Here is a 20,509-nt window from a genome sequence, read left to right on the forward strand (position 1 = left end):
AATTTCCACCACTTTGTCGGGAACCCTCAGACACTTCTTTAACTGGGAAACATGGAATACATTATGGGCTACTGACAAAATATTCAGGAGTTGGAGACGGTAAGCAACAGAACCACACCACTCCAAAATTTTATAAGGTCCAACATAACGTGGAGCTAACTTCCCATGGACTCCAAACCGATGCACACCTCTCATCGAGGATACCTTTAGGTACACATGGTCACCAACTTCCAATGGTAAGGGCCTTCTCCTCTTGTCCACATAAGCTTTCTGCCAGTTCTAAGCCACTTTCAAATGACTCTGAATAACACTGACATGCTCTCTTGCTTCCTTTATGAAATCAGGTCTAAAGTAACCACGGTCACCCACTTCAATCTAGTTAAGAGGTGTCCTACATTTCTTGCCATACAAAGCCTCAAAATGTGTCATTCGAATGCTCTCTTGATGGCTATTGTTATAGGAAAACTCAGCTAAAGTCAAGCATTCATCCCAATTTTCTGGATAAGAAATGACACAAGCTCTCAACATGTCTTCAAGTACTTGATTGACCCTTTCTGTATGACCATTAGTTTGTGGGTGATAAGCTGAACTTCTGAGGAGACGAGTACCAAGACATTTCTAGAGTTGCTCCTAGGAACGAGAGACAAAGACTGACCCTCTATCGGAAATGATGGTAAGAGGAACTCCATGTAGAGTCACGACTTGATCAAAATACAACTTGGCATACTTCTTGGCTGAATACCTTGTATCCACCAGGATGAAATGAGCGGACTTGGTGAGGCGATCCACAATGACCCAAATAGAGTCATACCCCTTTGTCGTGCGGGGCAAACCCACATCAGAGTCCATGAAAATATCCTCCCATTTCCAAATAGGGATAGGCAAGGGCTGTAAAAATCTAGATGTACGCAAGCTGAAAATATCCTCCCTTTGCCTTAACCCTTCCACAAATGTCACATTCTGAGATGTATTTGGTAATATCCTGTTTCATATTTGGCCACCAATACAAAGGACGCAAATCATGATACATCTTGTTACTTCCCAAATGAATGGATAATTTGGAATCGTGGGCTTCATCCAAAATTTTTCTCCTAAGCTCATCACTTGAGGGAACCACCAATCGGTTCTTGAACTTCACCACACCTTGATCATCAATACTGAAATGAGGACCACACCCTTCAGCAATTAACTTCTTGATATGCGAAATTCCAGAAGCATCTTGCCTTTGCTCTATAATAATTTGCTCAAGTAAATCCGAGACTAGAGAAATATGGGCTAACACTTTAGAATGGGTGAGGGACAAAGATTCTTCATCAACTTGATGCGACTTCCGACTTAAGGCATCAGCTACCACATTAGCTTTTCTAGGGTGATACTGAACTTCTAAGTTATAATCTTTGATTAACTCAAGCCACCTTTGTTGTCTCATGTTCAGCTCGGATTGAGTGAAAATATATTTGAGACTCTTGTGATCCGTGTAGATATGCACTTTATTTCCCAACATGTAATGTCTCCAAATTTTTAGAGCGTGCACAACTGCAGCTAGCTCTAAATTATGGGTGGGATAATTTAACTCGTGCTTTTTTAGCTGACATGAAGCATAAGCGATCACAGGTCTGCCTTACATAAGCACACATCCCAGTCCAATCCTAGAGGCATCACAATACACATCAAATAGCCTATCAATATCTGGTTGTGCAAGAACAGGAGCAGAGGTAAGAAACTTCTTCTGGGCTTGGAAAGCTTCTTCATAAGCCAAACTCCATACAAACTCGACATCCTTCTAGAGCAACTTAGTCATTGGTTGAGCTATTTTGGAGAACTCGAGGATGAAGCGCCGATAATAACCAGCGAGACCAAGGAACTAATGAATCTGATACACTAACTTTGGAGATTTCTAATTTAACACATCCTGCACCTTGTCAGGATCCACAGAGATGACTTAAGGTGTTAGGACATGTCCCAGAAACTGCACTTGGTCCAACCAAAACTCACACTTACTGAATTTGGCATACAACTTGTGTTTCCACAATCGGGTCAGGACTATCCGAAGATGTTGTTCATTGTTCTTAGAATATATCAATATGTCATCAATGAACACCACTACAAACTTGTCTAACTCCGACATGAAGACTAAACTCATGAGATACATGAAGAATGCAGGAGCATTAGTGAGACCAAAAGACATGACTAGGTACTCATTGAGTCCATACCTAGTAGAGAAAGTTGTCTTTGGTATATCATGTGGACGGATCTTAATTTGGTGATACCCAAAATGAAGATCAGTCTTTGAAAACACCTTGGCACCAGCCAACTAATCAAACAAAGTATCAATACGAGGTAAAGGATACTTGTTCTTAATGGTTACCGCATTGAGAGGGCGATAATCCACACACATCTGAAGAGTGTCGTCCTTTTCTTCACAAAAATAGCTGGACAACCCCATGGTGAAGAACTTAGATAGATGAATCCCTTCTCCAACAATTCTTCTAACTATTTCTTCATCTAAGCCAGTTCCTTTGGTGTCATGCAGTAGGGACATTATGAAATAGGAGCAGTACTAGGTTCTAACTCAATGGCAAACTCCACATCCTGATCCGATGGTAACCCAGGTAGATCCTCAGGAAAGACATCCAAAAACTTACAGACCATAAGAATAGAAGCAAGGTCAAGAGAAGCTTCAACATGAGCAACAACTAATAGGGTGGAAACTGAAGACATAAAGAGAGACATTCTATTCTTAGAAGAAGGAAGCTTCAACTCAACAATTCTTTGCCTAAGGTTCAAGACTACTCCATAGTTTCTCAACCAGTTCATTCCCAGAATTGCATCTATGCTTTGACCAGGCAGCACCATGAACTAGAGACGATAAGAGTGAGTTGCTAGCACTAGTCCCACTATGTCCGTGTGAGTTTTAATGCACAACTACGCACCTAGGGTTCTAATTCTATAGGCAAAAGGAATAGCCATAGTAGATATATTGTATATTTGTGCAAACCCCATACTCATGAATGAATATGATGCACCAGAATCAAATAATACACACGCTAGGTGGGACTCATTGGTGAACATACCAGCCATCATAGGCTCTCCCTATGGGATCTCCTCAGCCTCAGTGAAGTTAACCTGTCCTGAGCGGCTCACGGGCACCTTCTTTCTGATGATAGTCCTCTTGACCAAACGAGAGTTGGCTGAAGGCTGAGAAGACTAGGGATGCTGATTCTGAGGGCACTCTCAGGCATAGTGACCTTCCTTACCACACTTGAAACAAGCACTCGACTTGTTCCCCTATCCCTGATGAAGTGGAACCTGCTGTCCCTGAGGCTGCTACACCTACTGAGTAGGTGCACGGTACTGAGTGGGAGGTGCCTGGTGAGTCTGCTGAATCTGGCAAGACGACTATCCACCCGGAGAGTGATAGGACACCCTCCTTACAACCTATACCTTCTGAGACTATGGGTGACTAGATGACCTAGTGATCACGCTCTTGCACTTCCACTTAGCCTGAGAGTTATGCTGAAGTCCCTCCATAGCAATGGCGGCATTCATCAAAGCACCAAAGGTCTGATAACCTCTATATACAGCTTCTCTTACAAGATGCAAGAGAGACCGCAATTGAAACGATCCATCTTGTTCTCATTAGTATCCACATGAGTCTTAGCATACTATGCAAGATGGTTGAACTTGTTTACATACTCCATCATAGTCATGTTTCCTTGCTTCAGCTCTAGAAACTCAGAAAACTGCATGTTCAGTAAACCAGCAGAAATATAGTACTGACGGAAAGCAGTGGTAAACTCCCACCAAGTCACATGGTGGTCCATAGGTTGCATGGCATTGAAAGTGTCCCACCAAGCACTAGTAAATCCCAGAAGCTGTTGTGCGCAAAGCGCACCTTCTGCTCGTCAGTCACATTGAGCAGCTGAAACTTCTGCTCTAGAATACAAAGCCAATGCTCTACGTCTAGAGGCTCAGCAGTCAGTGTGAACGTGGGCGGGTGTGTCCCTAAGAAGTCCTAATAGGAACAAGGCCTCTTAGGACCGCGGGCACCACCCCCGTTCCTGCCATTGCCACTGGGGCCTCCACGGACGAAGCCACCAATAGCTTATGCCAGCATCTCTAGGGCACGGGCTGACACACAACGAGTAGCCAACATCTCAGCCATCATCTCGGCATAGGTCATTGAAGGTGGCGGTGGTGGAGAAGGAGGACCAAGGAGTGGGGCCTCATGGCTCTCCCCGTTGGCATTGCCATGATCATCGCCATGACCATTTTTGCCCTAGTCTTTACCAAGACCACGACCCGTCCCAACACTGGTGCTCTTGCAACCAGACCTTAGGTTCATCTATAAATAGATAGGAACCCATCGTTAGGGACCAGGCCTCCATACTTAGAAACAAACGGCTAGAGAGATGATAAGGCCCAATAAATGGTTACAAGCGAGAACTTTTCCTTAAGAGTTAAAGTATTTCTCTTTACTTATTATCCTATCAATTTACTACCCAAAATTATACGTGTGGGGGAGTTTAGTTTAAGCAAGATTCTCTTTTCATGATGCATGGATCGACCTATTCGTTCGCTCAAGCCAAAATATAGCGGCGTTCGTATATAATTTTTAGCACAACGCACACTCACTTCCCATACATTAAATGATTCTTACGCAGCATAAGTTAGTGTACCTACATAAGATTAAATAGATAAAACCAATGCCACTATCCTAGATAGACCATATTACTAGGCTTATACTTATTTACATAATTTATCACATCCTACTTTTCGCAAAGCTTTTATTGATCAAATTTTAGGTTTTGAAAAGAGTTTTTAAACTCGTAGACTCATTATTGGCTCTGATACCACCTATGACAGAACTGCCCAAAATAATATGTTTTCAGAGGTGCTCATCTTCCACTAGACACTAAGCACCTCGAAAGTGAGCTACATCGAACAGTGTCATCGAGCACACCCCAAGAGAGAACTCAAAACAATCTACGTTTTACATCTAGAATACAATAATGAGTATGAGCTTATAATACTTAGTCCATTTCATATAACAAGAGTTCTTGGAAATTATCTACTACAATGCCAGAGTTCAGAGTGCGATAATAATAGCGAAATAAAAATAAACATCTAGCGAAAACAATACAAGGATCCGTCTGTGCCCACCAGAAGAATCCTCCACACAAGAGCTACTCCTCAAGCTGCACCTACAACAGGGGTAAAATAAACCCTGAGTACATAATATACTCGCAAGACTTACCCAACTAGTGGGAATAGTTTCCTGACTCTAAAGGATATGATAGGCAATATAGGTTTGTTGTTTTCTTTTTGTTTGCAGAAAGCATTACTAATAGTTCATCCTTACAGTTAAGTTTTATTAGCAGTCATGATTACTTCCTTAGCTAACCATTCTAGGTAAGCACATGTTCTACTATCAAGCAAGGGTTGAGCAATCAGAACCATTTCACCATCTTTTATCTTCCAATTCTTACGACGGTGCTAGAACATAGCCAAGTCATACCATCTCATGGAAACGGCGATTCATGAACCAATGTATCCAAGTTGGGTACCCTGAAACACACGCCCCGTTTGTACCCCATGCATAAACAAGACCAACCCATTCACTCCTATCATGGGATCTAGGTATCGGAGAGTCGCCACTCCCCACTAGTCCTCGTTGGAGCACCCGCGTAAGGGTGTAGCTCCCCCTTGATCCGCACAAGGATCAAGTGCTCTCTACGGGTTGATTCTTCGACACTCCGTTGCGGTGAATCACCCAAAACCGCTCACAACTTGAGTTGGGTCACCCACAAGCTCCGCCGAGTGATCACCAAACTTCCAATCACCACCAAGCCATCTAGGTGATGGCAATCACCAAGAGTAATAAGCATGAACTCTTACTTGACCACGCGAAGCCTAATGAGAACGGTGGATGCACACTTTGCTACTCTTGATTCACTAATGAGGCTACTCTCTTGGATTCTCAAATCTCAATCACCTCACTAGGACCTTGCTCTTCTTGGCACTCACAAACATGTTTCTCAGCTGTTGTAATGAGCAAAAGTAACTCCACACACGAGTGGAGCTTCTATTTATAAGGCAGCCTGAAAAACGAACCGTTATAAGCCTCTGCGAGGTGACCAGACGCTCTGGTCATGTTGACCGGATGCTCTGGTCATGTTGACCGGACGCTCCGGTCAGTTCAACCCGCACACCAGTGTTTAAGTGTTGACCGAACGCTGGTAGGGTCCGATCACCACTGACCGGATGCGTCTAGTCGTATTAAACCCTCACTAGATGCTTACTATACTCGACCGGATGCTGAACCCTCAGGGTCCAGTCAGTATTGATCGGACGCGTCCGGTCACAGATTTCCTTCTCTAGAACCTTACTGGAGTCGACTGGATGCTACCTCTCAGCGTCCGGTCACTTGACCACTCCAGCGTCCGGTCGCACCGAACGCAATCACCTTGGTCAAATGAACTGATCGGACCCTACGGCCAGCGTCCAGTCGCACCGGAGCCAGCGTCCGGTCAGCATTTGACCCTCCATTCACTTCCAACTCTCGATCATATGTGAATGAAGTTTGCTCCATTGGATCTTAGGCATATGTAGGAGCTACCTAGTACTAGTTTTAACAAATGTGCACCACACCTAACTCACTAGACTCATCTAGGTCAAGCTACCCGTCCATACCCCCCTTAATAGTACAGCCAAAGAAAAAACAAAGTCCTAAACTACTCTAAGTGTCATTCCAACTCTAATCGACACTTAGAACTAGTCATCCTTAACCTTGTCGTCCATCTTTGAAAACCGAAATGATTTCCATCGTAGGGGCATGACCACCTCGATTGCCCAATCGATCCCCATTACCATGACCTAACTTAATTGCCTCTGCAAAACACACATTAGTCATAGCAATCTTGTATTGTCATTAACCACTGAAATCCAACTAGGGGCCTAGATGCTTTCACCCATACCATATCACTGCCCTGTCTTCATTTTCCTTTCATCATTTTATTACGAGAGTAATAATAATCCCCTATTGTGAGCAACGGTAGGTTACTCATGCAACCGATGACCTAAGCATAGCATCTACTCAAACCTGCACTAGTAAGACTCTTAGGACAGGTATATCTATGCATGTGGTTTCCATAAAATTCCTATAATGTAAATGCACAACACATATATATACAGTGAAGTATAAAATAGTGGTTATGCACCGGGGCTTGCCTTGGGCAGGAGCGGTGTCAGCTGAGTCAGTCATTGGTGACTCTGGACCTCCTGCACGAGAATCTCCTCCTCATACTCCTCGATGATCTCCTTGAACTCATGATCATCGGTGGTCACGATCTCTGCCAACTTGTTCTCTACATGCATGCGATGATGATACAACACTTAGCATTTAGGCAACATCAACTCTTAAAATAAGAATACGCATACTAAGTTACTAAGATAGTTCTAATGACTAGGATACTAAGCTAACTATCATTTTCATCAAGCAAAGTGTTGGGTTCAACTAACAAACCCTTAGCTTGGCAATTTAGGGATATATCTTTATTTCTACTAGTGATTTAATGTATATTGAAACAAAGAGCATTTAACTACCCTAATGCTTAGTCTATTCTAAAGCTATAAAAATTATAGTGTGCACATCATAATACAATGAAACTGCTGTAAAATTTTAGGATCAAAACTATCATCAATTCACCACAAAATTTCTACAATAATTAACTTAATATTATGAAGCATTCTCAAATGATTTAATAGTTCCTAATATCAACACATATAAACATGAATTAATACACAAACAGATAGAGCACAATTTTAGGAAGCTAACAAAATTTGTTTCACAATTTTTGGACACCTACATGATTTTATATTAATTACTAAATATCATCTCAGAAATTAAATTAGAAAACTATTTCTAATTCCTTAGGAAAACGAAAAGCGAATCTCACGAGTGGCCCGCATGACCCAGCGCGTGTGTAGTGACCCGCTAGCGTGGCCCACGCGAGGTCGGTCCGCTCGCGAGGCGGCCCGCGGTGGGGGAGTCCCGCGCGCTTTGGCGCTTTTGCAAAAGAGGCCTCGCACTTCTCCCAAATCATAACTAAGTGCTAACACTATTTCCCCCTCTCTCAGTCCTTCTCTCTTAACCTCCGTCCTTTCCCTAATTCACCCGCGTGCACCCCCAGCGGCTCAGTGCACGGCGACGCGGCGGACGGCGACACAGCATGACCGCGCCAGCCACTAGAGGCTCGCGCTGGCCCGTTGGTCGGGCCGACCTTCGACTATGGTCCAACCGCCTACACCAAGCAACAACACGAGGCGGCGGGACGCGCTGGAGCGAGCTACAGCGACGTGCGGCCGTCCGCGATGGTGGCGCAGCTGCCCCAGCGAACCAGAGCACCTAAGAACCTAACTGGCTATCGAGGGAGCATCAGTAGACTACCGTGGACCTAGCCAAGATAACGTTAGGGTAGAGGATGGCCGAGGCGGTGTGGCCATGTGCGGCCGAGTCAGTGCCGGTGGCGCACCGTGGTGGCGCGGTCGCGTCAACGGCGACAGGGAGGTGGTAGTGGTTCCACTGACATAAGGTGAATGCTCGTGAGGAACAGTAGGGAGGCCTGAGTCCCTCGTCCACGGTCGGACGCGGCCTTAACGCACAGTGGCAGGAAAAGCGCAAATTGGAGCTTGGCAATGCCTTCTTCATGGATGGGTGGGGTCGAGTAGCGAGAGAACTTGATGGTGTGAAGCCCAGACATGCTGAATTACGGAAGTGATCACTCGGTGGCCAATTGGATGATGTGGCTCGACGACGGCAATAGAGGGAGAGAGACGAGGCAGGCAAGTGGGCTCATCTCGGTTCTCCTTGGTGGGACGTGGCAGCTGATCTAGGTGTGACGCACGCGCAGACGCAATGGACAAGCACATGCGTCCACTGACTGGCATGGCCCGCGTGGTCGTAGTGCCATAAATGACAAGGCGACAGGCGAGCTCAACCACGTGCATGCGGCAGTGGCGGCATCGAACCAGGGCCGACAGCGGCGCAGAGATGCAGAGGGAAGAGCGGACATGACGGTAAGGCGATGACACCGGACAGCAGCTGCATCATGGCGTGGGGCGGATCGGCAGCGCGATGAGGCAGGCTGCAAGCATTCGCCCGCCCGTGCGAGCAGCAGCAAGCGGCTGCACGCGGCGAAGCCAGTGACGACCAGGCCAGGGCAGGTCACAGCCGAGCACACGCGGTAGTGCGCGTGCTGCGCGCAGAGCGAGCAGGCGTGGCGAATTCACGCCCCCGAGAGGTGGTGACCGCGCTCACCCAGTTTACTAGCCTGAAATCACGTTTTGCACGAATTTTAAAGCGCCTATAAAAACTAAACGGTTGCTCTAGACCTAAAGCATCTTCACCATGCTCTAGAGGGGATATGAGGCTACCAACCCGAGCTAATACACGACACCACCTCCTAACTCGATTTCACAAAATAAATCGCCAAACATTGCATTGTCTAGTTGTTAACATACTTAAAATATTCTAAATTTTTAAGCTGAACTTGATTCCAAATTGCATTTCTAGGCTATTAGAAATATTGGCTAGCACTGTTATTTTTCCACGCCAAGTATTTTATTATCATCTACAAAGTTCATATTCCAAACTTTATTTAGCGCCACATATATGTTCTATAGCATTTTTGTTCAATAAAAATTAGTTTAAACCCTACTTGATACATATAGTTATGGAATAGCTTATCATTTAACATTTTTATTGATCATCTAATGTTATAAAAATATTATTTACACATTCCATCATATACATTATCACATAACATGATGCTCATGACATGATTTAGTAGTTTGTTTAGGGCGTAACATCGAGGTGTTACAGCTAGAGTTTCAGGTACAACATGAGGCCATGGATAGTTTTATTCTTTGGTTTCGTGGATATTTAATTTCATGACTCTCTAGAGTTGAAAACTGAGCTAAGAGAGTTTTATCTATGAAACTCACTTCTTCTCTCTCTTCTTAAAAAATTGTCATATCATCAAAAATATTTATGTAGGCAACCTATTAAATACAAATAAAAGTATGATGAAACTCCCACTAAGATCATTTGATACTATATTTGATTGCAAATATAATATTATCAAGTTTGTATTAGAATAATTAAAAAATGTTGGTCAAATTATTAGTCAAAGTTTATATAGTTTGATTGCTGACATACACAAAATGCCTTATAAACTAGATCAGAGTGAGTACCTCATAACTTCAGTGATATTTTCCTTTTTGTTTTTGGATCCTTTACCAAAATGATTTGCATGCTTACAACTAACATTGATTTGTTATAGGCATTCGTAGGTGTTTAGAAGTTAATTTTCTTATGCACAACTCCCTAGCTGTATTTATGTTAACAACTAATGTCTCAATTTAGTACAAGTGTAGTATAATAATAAGCACAGTTTCTTAACATGGGTGTTGTGACTTCAATTTCTGGTTTACGAAACCGGCTGAAACCGCTGTAACCATGGTTGAACAAGCCTATTGACCAGGTGAGTTGGCCAAGTATGAGTACTGTGACTTAGGGATGCACATTTGGTAAGAATTGGCGTAGAATTACACAATGAACGGCGTCGCACTTTCAGCACGCCCAAGACGCGGGCGGCAATAACTAAATTGAGGTACGGCGTGATGGCGCAGTTCGAACATGGCGTGCTACGGCTATAAGCCAGACACTTAGGCCCTGTTTGGTTGGGCTTTTGGCTTTGGCTTTTGGCCCTAAAAGGCAAAAGCTCAACCAAAGGGGCTGTTTTTGGAGGGTGCTTTTTCAGAAGCAACTGTTTTTCCGTAGTTTATTTTTGAAAGCTAGTTTGACCCTGTTTTTGGCTTTTGGCTTTCTGCTTTTCGAAATTGGTGGAATAAAAAGCTCTTCCATAGTTGTTTCAAGAGATATAAAGATAAAAGGTATATTTTATACTTGTTTAACCAAACAGCTTTCAGCTTTTCTACAGTTCACAGCCCACAGCAGCTTTTCCACAGCTCATAGCCCACAGCAGCTTTTTTCCACATCCACAGCTCAACCAGGTTGGGCTTTTGGCTTTGGTTTTTGGCCCCAAAAGCCAAAAGCCTAATCAAAGGGGCTATTTTTGGAGGCTGTTTTTTCAGAAGCAGCTGCTTTTCCGTAGTACATTTTTAAAAGCTGATTTGATCCTGCTTTTGGCTTTTGGCTTTCTGCTTTTCAAAATTGGTAGAATAAAAAGCTCTTCCATAGTTGTTTCAAGAGAGATAAAGATAGAAGGTATATTTTATACTTGTTTAACCAAACAGCTTTCAGCTTTTCTACAGCTCACAGCCCACAGCAGCTTTTTCACAGCTCACAGCCCACAACAGCTTTTTTCCACAGCCACAGCTCAACCAAACAGGACCTTAACTTGTATAGAAGATTTACGGTTTTATTAAATATATACATGTGTGCCGTATCGCTACATTCATGCTTACGGTATATTTGGATCCATTAATATTAAAAATTAGCTAGCTAATAGCTAACTATGTTAATTTTTAGGGTGTGTTGAGTTCCACGGACTAAATTTTAGTCCATGTCACATCGGACGTTCGGATGCTAATTAGGAAGACTAAATATGAGTTAATTATAAAACTAATTACACAGATGGAGACTAATTTACGAGATGAATTTATTAAGCCTAATTAACCCATCATTAGCACATATTTACTGTAGCACCACATTGTCAAATTATAGACTAATTAGGCTTAAAAAATTCATCTAGCAAATTAGTCGTAATCTGTGTAATTAGTTATTTTTTAGTCTATATTTAATACTCCATGTATGTGTCCAAACATTCGATGGGATAGAAACTAAAATTCAGTCTAGGAACCAAACAGGCCCTTAGCTAACTAATTTTTAGCAGGAGGATGGTGGGATCCACCTGCTAATATATGGTGGGATAGTGAGTTGAAGGCTAGATACGAACTATTAGCACCTATTAGCAACTCTAAATCTGCTAATAGAACTAATGGTTAGCAACCCTCCAACTAATAATTAACAGATCTGTTTTGATCCATTAGCAATAACTTTAGCTGCTATTTTTTATAATAATAGATCCAAACGAGCCTTTAACCTACTAGTAATACTTAGCACTGTAGCAAAAGGCAACTTTTGAGAATTTTAGTGACTATATGTGACGTTAGGTGGTGAAGAGATTTAGGCTCCATTTGGTAGCCTCCCACCGGACTCTAGTTTCTTTGACGCATACACTGTTCATGTACTGTGCATAGGACCTCTTTTTCTCTTTGCTCTCTCTTTCTCCCACGGAGCCGATGAAGCAAAAAAATAAACTAGCTTCCATCGGCTTTGTGAGAGGAGACAGGAGAAAGAAAAAGGAGCTCGAACATTATGTGAACAGTGTATACGTCAGAAAAGCTGGAGTCGGTGGAAGTACTGGCAAACGATGGCAAACGAAGCCCTAGGTCCCATTTAGGTTAGCTTCTCCATCGGCTTTAGAACTTTTTTTTAAGTTAAACGGAGTAAAATGAAACAGATAGCTTTGGGTGAGATGAAGCGAAAAAAAGTGGCTTTCTTTACCTCCTTTCTCAGGTCCGTGAGCTACTGCCCTTGGGCCTTCACATAAATTACACCATCTGCCACCAAAATGATCGCGAGATTTTTTTTTCTTCTTCCGTTTTTTTTCCCTTCCCTCCGTCCGCGTGAAGAAACGTTGCCGCCATGCATGGATCTGTTTTCCTTTCCTCCGCCCGATTTCCTTGCCTCCGTGCTATGCAAAAAAATAATGTATTAAATATTGGTTGCTAATACTTTATGTCATTTTTAATTTTTATTTAAGTTCAAATTTACTCGATAAACAAACATATAGAAACGTACTGCACATGTGCGTACACATGGGTATCTTGAATACTTGACCTCTCTAAGCCATGCACGATGGACAGGTGAAGCCGCAAACAATTTACTAAAATGGCTTGAGCTCCCCCGGAGAAGCTGTTCGTGGAGCCGAAGCTTAAAAAATAGGGGTGCGTTTAGTTGGCTCCAAAGTTGGCGCCGACTGAAATCTGGAGACACTGTAGCGCACTGTAGTATTTCGTTTGTATTTGGTAATAATTGTCCAATCGTTGACTAATTAGGCTCAAATGTTCGTCTCGCAAAGTACAACCAAACTGTGCAATTAGTTTTTGATTTCGTCAACATTTAGTACTCTATGCATGTACCGCAAGTTTGATGTGACGGGGAATCTTCTTTTTGCATAGTGCCAAAGTTTAGATTTTGGGGTAACTAAACAAGGGCTAGCTTCACTAGTGAAGTAAAACCCTATCAAACGGAACCTTAATGTTAAACTTTTTTTTCATCATTAAACATACCCACGTACTCCCTCTATAAAAAAAAAGTCATTCTCGCTTCTAAAAAGTCAATAATTTTTAACTTTGACCAAATATGTTTAATAAAATATTAATATTTATGGTACATAATTAGTACTATTGGGTAGATCGTTGAATATACTTTCATAACAAACTTATTTGGATATATAAATATTGCACGTATTTTCTATAAATCTAGTTGAAGTTGAAAAAAATTTGACCAGCACGATTCCTGTAGCGACTCTTTTTTTTTTTAAGAGACGTAGAGGATAGAGCAAAGGTACGCCCGTTGAGGTTTTGAGCTCAGTGCTGCTGTCAAAGCTGTAAGGCCTTGGGCCGAAAATATGTGCCAGAGAGGCGGCGGATGAGTACATGCACAGTAGTACTATAAAATTTGGAGAGAGAATAAAACTTTGCCGCTCAACGTCACAAAACGTGTCCATCGTCCCATACCGAGAACAGGAAAAGAGATGCAGTTCAGTTTCTTTATACAGAAAGGAAGGTGAAACTGCAAAAATCCTCCGATTTGATTGAGTTTGACCATCTCACTATCTCAGTGATCAACAGCAGGCGCAACTGAATCCCGGGAAAAAGGTAAGTAAAAATAACCACCACCCCTCGACTCTGTCTTCTAACGCCGGATCCTAATCCGCCATTAACGCCCTCCGCTCGAGAGCTCGATTCCTATCGCAGAGGCGCGAGTTCCCCGTTCTGTTATAAACCCGCGCCGCGCCCTCCCGTCCTCTCTCCCCGCCCCCAGTCCCCCTCTTCGGCGCGGGATCCGAGGGGCGCGCGCGCTTGCGTCAGGTCCGCGAGAGGCGATGCTTCACGTGCATCGCGTGCTCCAAGCACCTCCCGGGCGGCGCGCCGCCGCTGCGCGAGCCGCCGGAGGACGACAACGACGACGACGACGACCACGCCATCGCCGGAGGTGGGGGTGAAGTCGGCGACGACGCCCGGCACGAGGAAGGCCGTCAAGTCGCTCACCGCCCAGGTTGGTCGCCGTGCTTGAGTTCTTGAAATGTCCCCCCTTGGGTGGCGAGAATTGAAATCCAGGGGTTGTTCTCGGTGCCTTTGTGATTTTCTGATCATGAAATGGACCAGGGTTCCAATCGTTGTTGGTTTAGACTGAGTGATAAAATTGGTTTTTTGTGTGTGCGTATCTGATCAAATGTACCTTGCCTTGGCCTGGGAGAAGCGCAAACTGGTACCAATTCGGCCTGCTTTGAGGGTTTTGAGGCGTTGGAATGGTTGAATTTCTCCAAAATCTCAATGTTTTTTGAAATGTTTGGTACAAAATTTGTTTTGACGGTGTGAAGTGCGAGCTGGGCACTACGATTGATGGATGATGGGAGATTTTCGTGGGTTTCAGATCAAGGACATGGCGCTGAAGGCGTCGGGCGCGTACCGGCACTGCAAGCCGTGCGCCGGCTCGTCCTCCCCGGCGGCGTCGCGGCGGCAGCAGCCGTACTACCACGGAGCGTTCGCGGAGTCCGGGTCCGACCGCTTCCACTACTCGTACCAGCGCGCCGGCAGCTCCGCAGCATCGACGCCGAGGCTGCGCACGGGGGGCGCGATGTCCAGCGGTGACGTCACGCCGTCGGTCAGCGCGCGCACCGACTTCCTCGCCGGCGATGAGGACGGGGACGATGAAGAGGAAACGGCGGCTGGCAGCAGCGAGGAGGATGAGGCGAAGGAGTGGGTCGCCCAGGTGGAGCCCGGGGTGCTCATCACCTTCCTCTCGCTGCCGCGCGGCGGCAATGGTCTGAAGCGCATCCGATTCAGGTGAGGTCTTGCTCTCATTTGTGCCAAACATTTGCTCATTGGTAGAACAACTTGGTTGATACTTGCAACAGATACTAGTGCTTAAAATTCAATAAATTTGGTTCAGATTGTTAGTTTACTTTCGTTGGATGCTGTGGGCATGACCTTCTCCATTGCCTAAGCAACCGGAAAACATAGGTTTGCATCTCTTCGATGCAGAATTTTGTGCATACTGGTTTGTTTATTTAAGGAAACTTGTACAATTCATTTGGTTTGTTCCTTCTGTTCCTGAATAATTGTTCTTGAGCTCTAGGATTATTTCATGTTTCTATGTGGGAACAGAGGAAGCAAAATGAGTAAGAAAGTTATTGGTCCGGAAAAAAATTGAAGCATCTAATCCTGGGAAAATTTAAACTTTGATCTTGTTAGCTAAATTTGGAGTTCCAATGAACCTTCGATTGAGTATTGGTTTGATCTTTTTAGGTAAACGAGACAAGTATATGCTTTATCTTGCTTTTCGCCTTTGTTGTTTTGTTCCTTTTGATCTTTTCCACCTTTGCTTTCATGAGAAGTTCGGAATTTGAAAGAGGAAAAGAAAAGGAGATTGTAAACTGAGAATAAAATGGAGAAGGAAGGGATAAAGACATATCTACCATTCAAAGAGTCAAATAGAAACTCTGATTCATCACTGTTCTGAATAATGCATAAAAGACATCGCTTTGGGTACTCGTATGATTACATGAGTTAGAATTAGAAGGAATTTTTATAACAATGCACAATATATTTCTAAATTTGGGGGGAACTGTGTGAGAATCTCAACACCTGCAACTTCTGTGCATGAGCTGCAGTCCTTCTGCAATTTCAATATCTCTCTTTTCCAGACATAAGTTATTTGTGTATTTTTAATTCCAAAGAAAAAATATTCCACTTGTCTCCGCCACCAAGAAAAGGGACATGTAAGATGTTTTGCCATCAGATTAGTGTTTAATCAGCGCAGGCAGTTATAAACGTGTCTGTACAATATGGCTTGAACAGATGAGTTAAAAAGCACACGGAAATTTGTTATGTGATCTCATATTTCTCAAAGCATCGTGTGTTGATTTCTGAAAAATTTTCCATTCTTCAAAAGGTACACTGTGCATTTGAACTACATGGGTCTAAGGGCATGATTCCTACAAAGAGCATCTAGTTAGTCACTCACACGCTGCGACAGGACAATATCTGGATCTGTCTGCCAGAAAGCTAATAGATTTGTACTTCTAAATTATTCATCAGAGCAGCAATTAAATGTCACTTACATTTGAAACTCTACTAGGTAGAATAGCTCTGCAGTCCAGCTTGCACATTCGTGCTTCTATGAGTCCATGCCATACATTTCAGACTCAACTTTTTTCTTCCTGCTCTGTGTTAACCTAATAATCTCATCATAGAGCAGGAAGAAAAAAGCGAGTCTGAAATGTAGAAGATCACCATCTAGTAGTCTTAATGGAACAAAATTAAAGGACAAAAACTGCAAGTGGTTGTGTTCGTTCATTGTCCTTCTGTAATAAAGAAACGGGTAGCCTTGCTTTGGTATCTCATTATTTTAATGGGGTCCCTCCACCCCCTGCTTACGCGGGGAGCCAACCAACCTATATAATTGGATTGGTGGCACTTCTTTGGCTATTTTATTTGAAGTAGTGCTGGCTTTCATGTAGATCTTGTAAATGACTCCTAGAAACTTGATACATACACAAAAAGATACTTGTGAATTTTATTACGATATTCTGAACTTTTGAAATGGTTAAGTAATTTTTTTTTCCAGATTGGAATGTATTTCCATAATCCGTATTAAGAATGTTATGAGAGAAGTTCCTCGTGGCACGCTTCTTTGATTACCTGCCACCAGTAATGTTACATGGGATGAGGGCGTAATAAAATATTGTTATTCTATTTGGGAAGATGAACTGAATTTAGAACGCTAATATGGTTCACTTGTAGCTTATTTTCGTGGTCCAAAAACAAATCACGAGATTTTCTGAGTGTTGGTGCTTTGTCTATAAACATGAATTGTAAGAACAATCATTCTTGTCACATGTGTTGATTAGCTCAGCAGAACTCAGCCAATCATATTCTAAATGAAATGCCCACCAATCATCCATTGATAGTTTGTGCAAAGCTAAACACTGGTAAAGATAACAATTTTTAGCTGTTTGCAAACAGGAGATTCTAATCCGTAGCTGGGAGAGCAAGTTGGCTAGTAATTTAGTTCTTTTCGTAGTTCATATAATTTGTAGGAATGGATGGGTATATCTGTATATGAGCATTCTAGCATGGTTCGATATAAACAAAAATGCTCACTTGCTCAGTATGGTTTAATATAAACAAAAATATGTTGCTGCACTAAGTAAGAATTAGCTTGCATAAGTTTAATTATATTGGGACAATAAGGAGACCGACAAGTTTACCTTCTGTTGGTCCAGTATGGTCCTTTCTCTTCTTTGCTATTTACTTCACTATATGCTTGCTTCTTGTTTCAGGTGACAAAAGTATACTAAGTGTTTTCTGTATGATAATGACAACTTACCAGTTTCTGATGTGTTCTTCATGCATGTACTAACACATAATAGCCGTGAAATGTTCAACAAATGGAAAGCACAAAGATGGTGGACTGAAAATTACGAGAAGGTCATGGAGCTTTACAACGTTCAGAAGTTTAACAGTCAAGCTGCTCCTCTGCCAAGCATTCTAAGGTCTGAAAATGAGGTAAGAGCCCCTTTGAATCACCTTTCAAGATGTTCTGATTATTTGCAGCATGCCTTCTTATGTTGTCCCCTGCTGTGTCATGGCTTGCACTTCATGCAGAGCTCCAAAGACGATAACCCAGCTACAGCTCCGCTTAACAAGGGGCAACTACTGCATACTTTGCACAGACCACTAAAAGGTAGTGGAGCCATAGGATATTCATCTTCAGATTGTCTTCAGCACCAACCCAATCATCTTGGCAACGTTTACCACCAAGACCGCTACCTTGGGCACCAATGCTGTGATTCAGTTGGACTGGCATCAACGCCTAAGTTATCAAGCATTAGTGGAGCAAAGACAGAGACTTCTATTGATGCATCAGTGAGGACAAGTTCATCTCCTGAAGAGGTCGATCGATCAGGTGAACTTTCAGCCTATGTTAGCAACGCAAGTGACCAAGAGAGGGAATGGGTAGAAGAGGACGAGCCTGGCGTGTATATTACTATTCGAGCTTTGCCTGGTGGCATCAGAGAACTACGTCGCGTCAGATTCAGGTTTGCTGTTTTCTGCTTATGATCATGGTTTTTGGATAGGCTGATCTGAATAGAACTATTATCTCTCTGCAATTATTATGTACTCATTGAGAGCCTGGGCAAAGATATTGCTACTCCAATTTGCAAACTAAACTGGTATCAACAATATATAGTATGAATGAGATTTTAGTTTACCTTATTCATCAGATTTTAGTTTACTTTTAAGAACAGATTGGTTGACTATAAAATCAAGAACCTCTGTCCTTTTTTGATATGGTTAGAGAACTTACTCTTTTCTGGCTGTTCCTTGTGCAGCCGGGAGAGATTCAGTGAGATGCATGCCAGGTTGTGGTGGGAAGAAAACCGAGCGAGGATACATGAGCAATATCTCTGAGAGAAGACGTGTCAATTACATTTTACATTCGCTACTTCTACCATCATAGAAACATCTCTGTACATCGGGCACTAACATCGTGTCATCAGGTTTGCTCCTTGCAGGCGCAACAATGACCCTTGGCTGCTAGGACTGTTTGCATTGCATGTGTGACAGGACTGACAATGGGCTTCGAGGCTTTTTCTTTTCTTTTTCTTTTTTTTGTGTTTAACATTTGCTCTGTTTGTGTGATATTCACATATTTTCCTTTTCCTGCGTTGTCGTTAGTCAGTCTGGGTAGACGGTTTATGTGAGAAAAAAATTGAGAAATTGTACCTTTTATCAGCCATAAGTTGCTGTTTTGGAAAACAAAACTGGACTGATGGCTTCATGATAATCACTGAAGACGCATGAATTTTTTTAAAACTGATGTCTAGTCCAAGCATGGGCACTAGTGATTCTCCGCATGTAAAGTCATTTTCGTGCATCAAGAGCAGAAGCTTCAAGACAGATTGTTTATTTGCTTCTCATTCGCTTCCTGAGGAGTGACTTTTAAAAAAAAATAACTAGGTATATAGAAAATAATATTAATATTTATATATCCAAACAAGTTTATTATGAATGTATATTTAGCGATCAATCTAAAGATAGTTATAATAAATATAGTATGTTTTTTATATATTTGGTCAAATATTAAAATGTTTGACTCCTTAAAAAGCAAGATATGCGATTATTTTGTGATGGAGAGTATATATAAGTTAGCATAAATCATAAATGTATGCGATGTCTTCTGTTTTGTTGTTCTGCACAAATAAACTACAGGCTCTGTTCTGCTGCTCGTAAAGCCGCTTGTGCTGATTTGTATGGCTAATTTGTTGGGAGAGAAAAATATTGTATCATGGCTTATAAGCCGGCTTATAATGATAGCCGAACACTCCCTATAGTTGGTAAGATTATGTTTGGTTCCTTATATTGTGTTGCACGTGGTTACCAATATGTGCTAGAAGTCTCGTGTTCTAATCCAGGTGGGGGAGGTGAAGATCCTGCATTTTTTATGTTGCCCCATTGGTTTGTGCAAATATGTATTTATTGACTAATATGATTAAATTTGGCGTACTTGCAGCTAGTGTTGTATTGGGCTTTAAGTAACATGCAAGCCTCTATAAGAGTCTCTTCGGGGAACCAAACATGGATAAATTACACTACACAAGTACACAAGTCTGAATATAAGCTAATGCATCTAATTAATCAGACCCTTAAATCATGTGCATATCTAGGTTAGTAAATAAAAGGGTTAGTAGTAACTAAAATTATGTGTGCAAATAGTTCAAGAAGAGAGAAACTGAAAAGATATATAATCATTCGCTGATAATATTTGAGTTATCAGATTGCGAATGTTCTGAACACATTAAAAAACAGAAAGAATGCAATGTTTTAATAAAAGAGTATTTTTGAAGGCAGCATCTACAAACTATTGATGGCTTTATGAAAAGAAAAAACCCCCGAAGCCAATCATCTTCAAATTGTGTGCTACCTGCCTACCTCGATACTCTTAAGCCTTCTCACTACCGGCTGCTATACCAGAACTGGAAAAACCGATGAAGCGAAAAAGGGCGAAAGCAGTGTGCCCGTCCCAATCAGGGGGGCGTAGGAGAATTTACTTTGGGCAGATTAATCATACTTTAGACCAGCGGGTTTCCATCTCTTTGTCAGTGTCATGCACCAGGAAACAAAGGCT

The 20,509-nt window shown here is 42.5% G+C and overlaps 1 protein-coding gene across 1 annotated transcript; it reads left to right on the forward strand.

Annotated features, from left to right (window-relative positions):
- Positions 1-14,241: 14,241 nt before the first annotated feature.
- Positions 14,242-19,206, forward strand: LOC136501312 (protein Brevis radix-like 1). Its single transcript, XM_066496823.1, has 5 exons — positions 14,242-14,371; positions 14,750-15,162; positions 17,751-17,886; positions 17,986-18,419; positions 18,714-19,206. Exons 2-5 carry the CDS (start codon positions 14,759-14,761, stop codon positions 18,790-18,792), a joined length of 1,053 nt encoding a protein of 350 aa, XP_066352920.1. The 5' UTR covers positions 14,242-14,371; positions 14,750-14,758; the 3' UTR covers positions 18,793-19,206.
- Positions 19,207-20,509: the final 1,303 nt, after the last annotated feature.

This window comes from Miscanthus floridulus, chromosome 13 (assembly GCF_019320115.1).
Source record: "Miscanthus floridulus cultivar M001 chromosome 13, ASM1932011v1, whole genome shotgun sequence".
NCBI classification, from domain to species: Eukaryota; Viridiplantae; Streptophyta; class Magnoliopsida; order Poales; family Poaceae; genus Miscanthus; species Miscanthus floridulus.

Coding starts and splice junctions, on each gene's coding strand:
- LOC136501312 (XM_066496823.1), top strand. CDS start 14,759: ATGGCGCTGAAGGCGTCGGGCGCGTACCGGCACTGCAAGCCGTGCGCC. Junction 17,887..17,985: donor TTCTAAGGTCTGAAAATGAG/GTAAGAGCCCCT, acceptor CACTTCATGCAG/AGCTCCAAAGACGATAACCC. Junction 18,420..18,713: donor CTACGTCGCGTCAGATTCAG/GTTTGCTGTTTT, acceptor TTCCTTGTGCAG/CCGGGAGAGATTCAGTGAGA.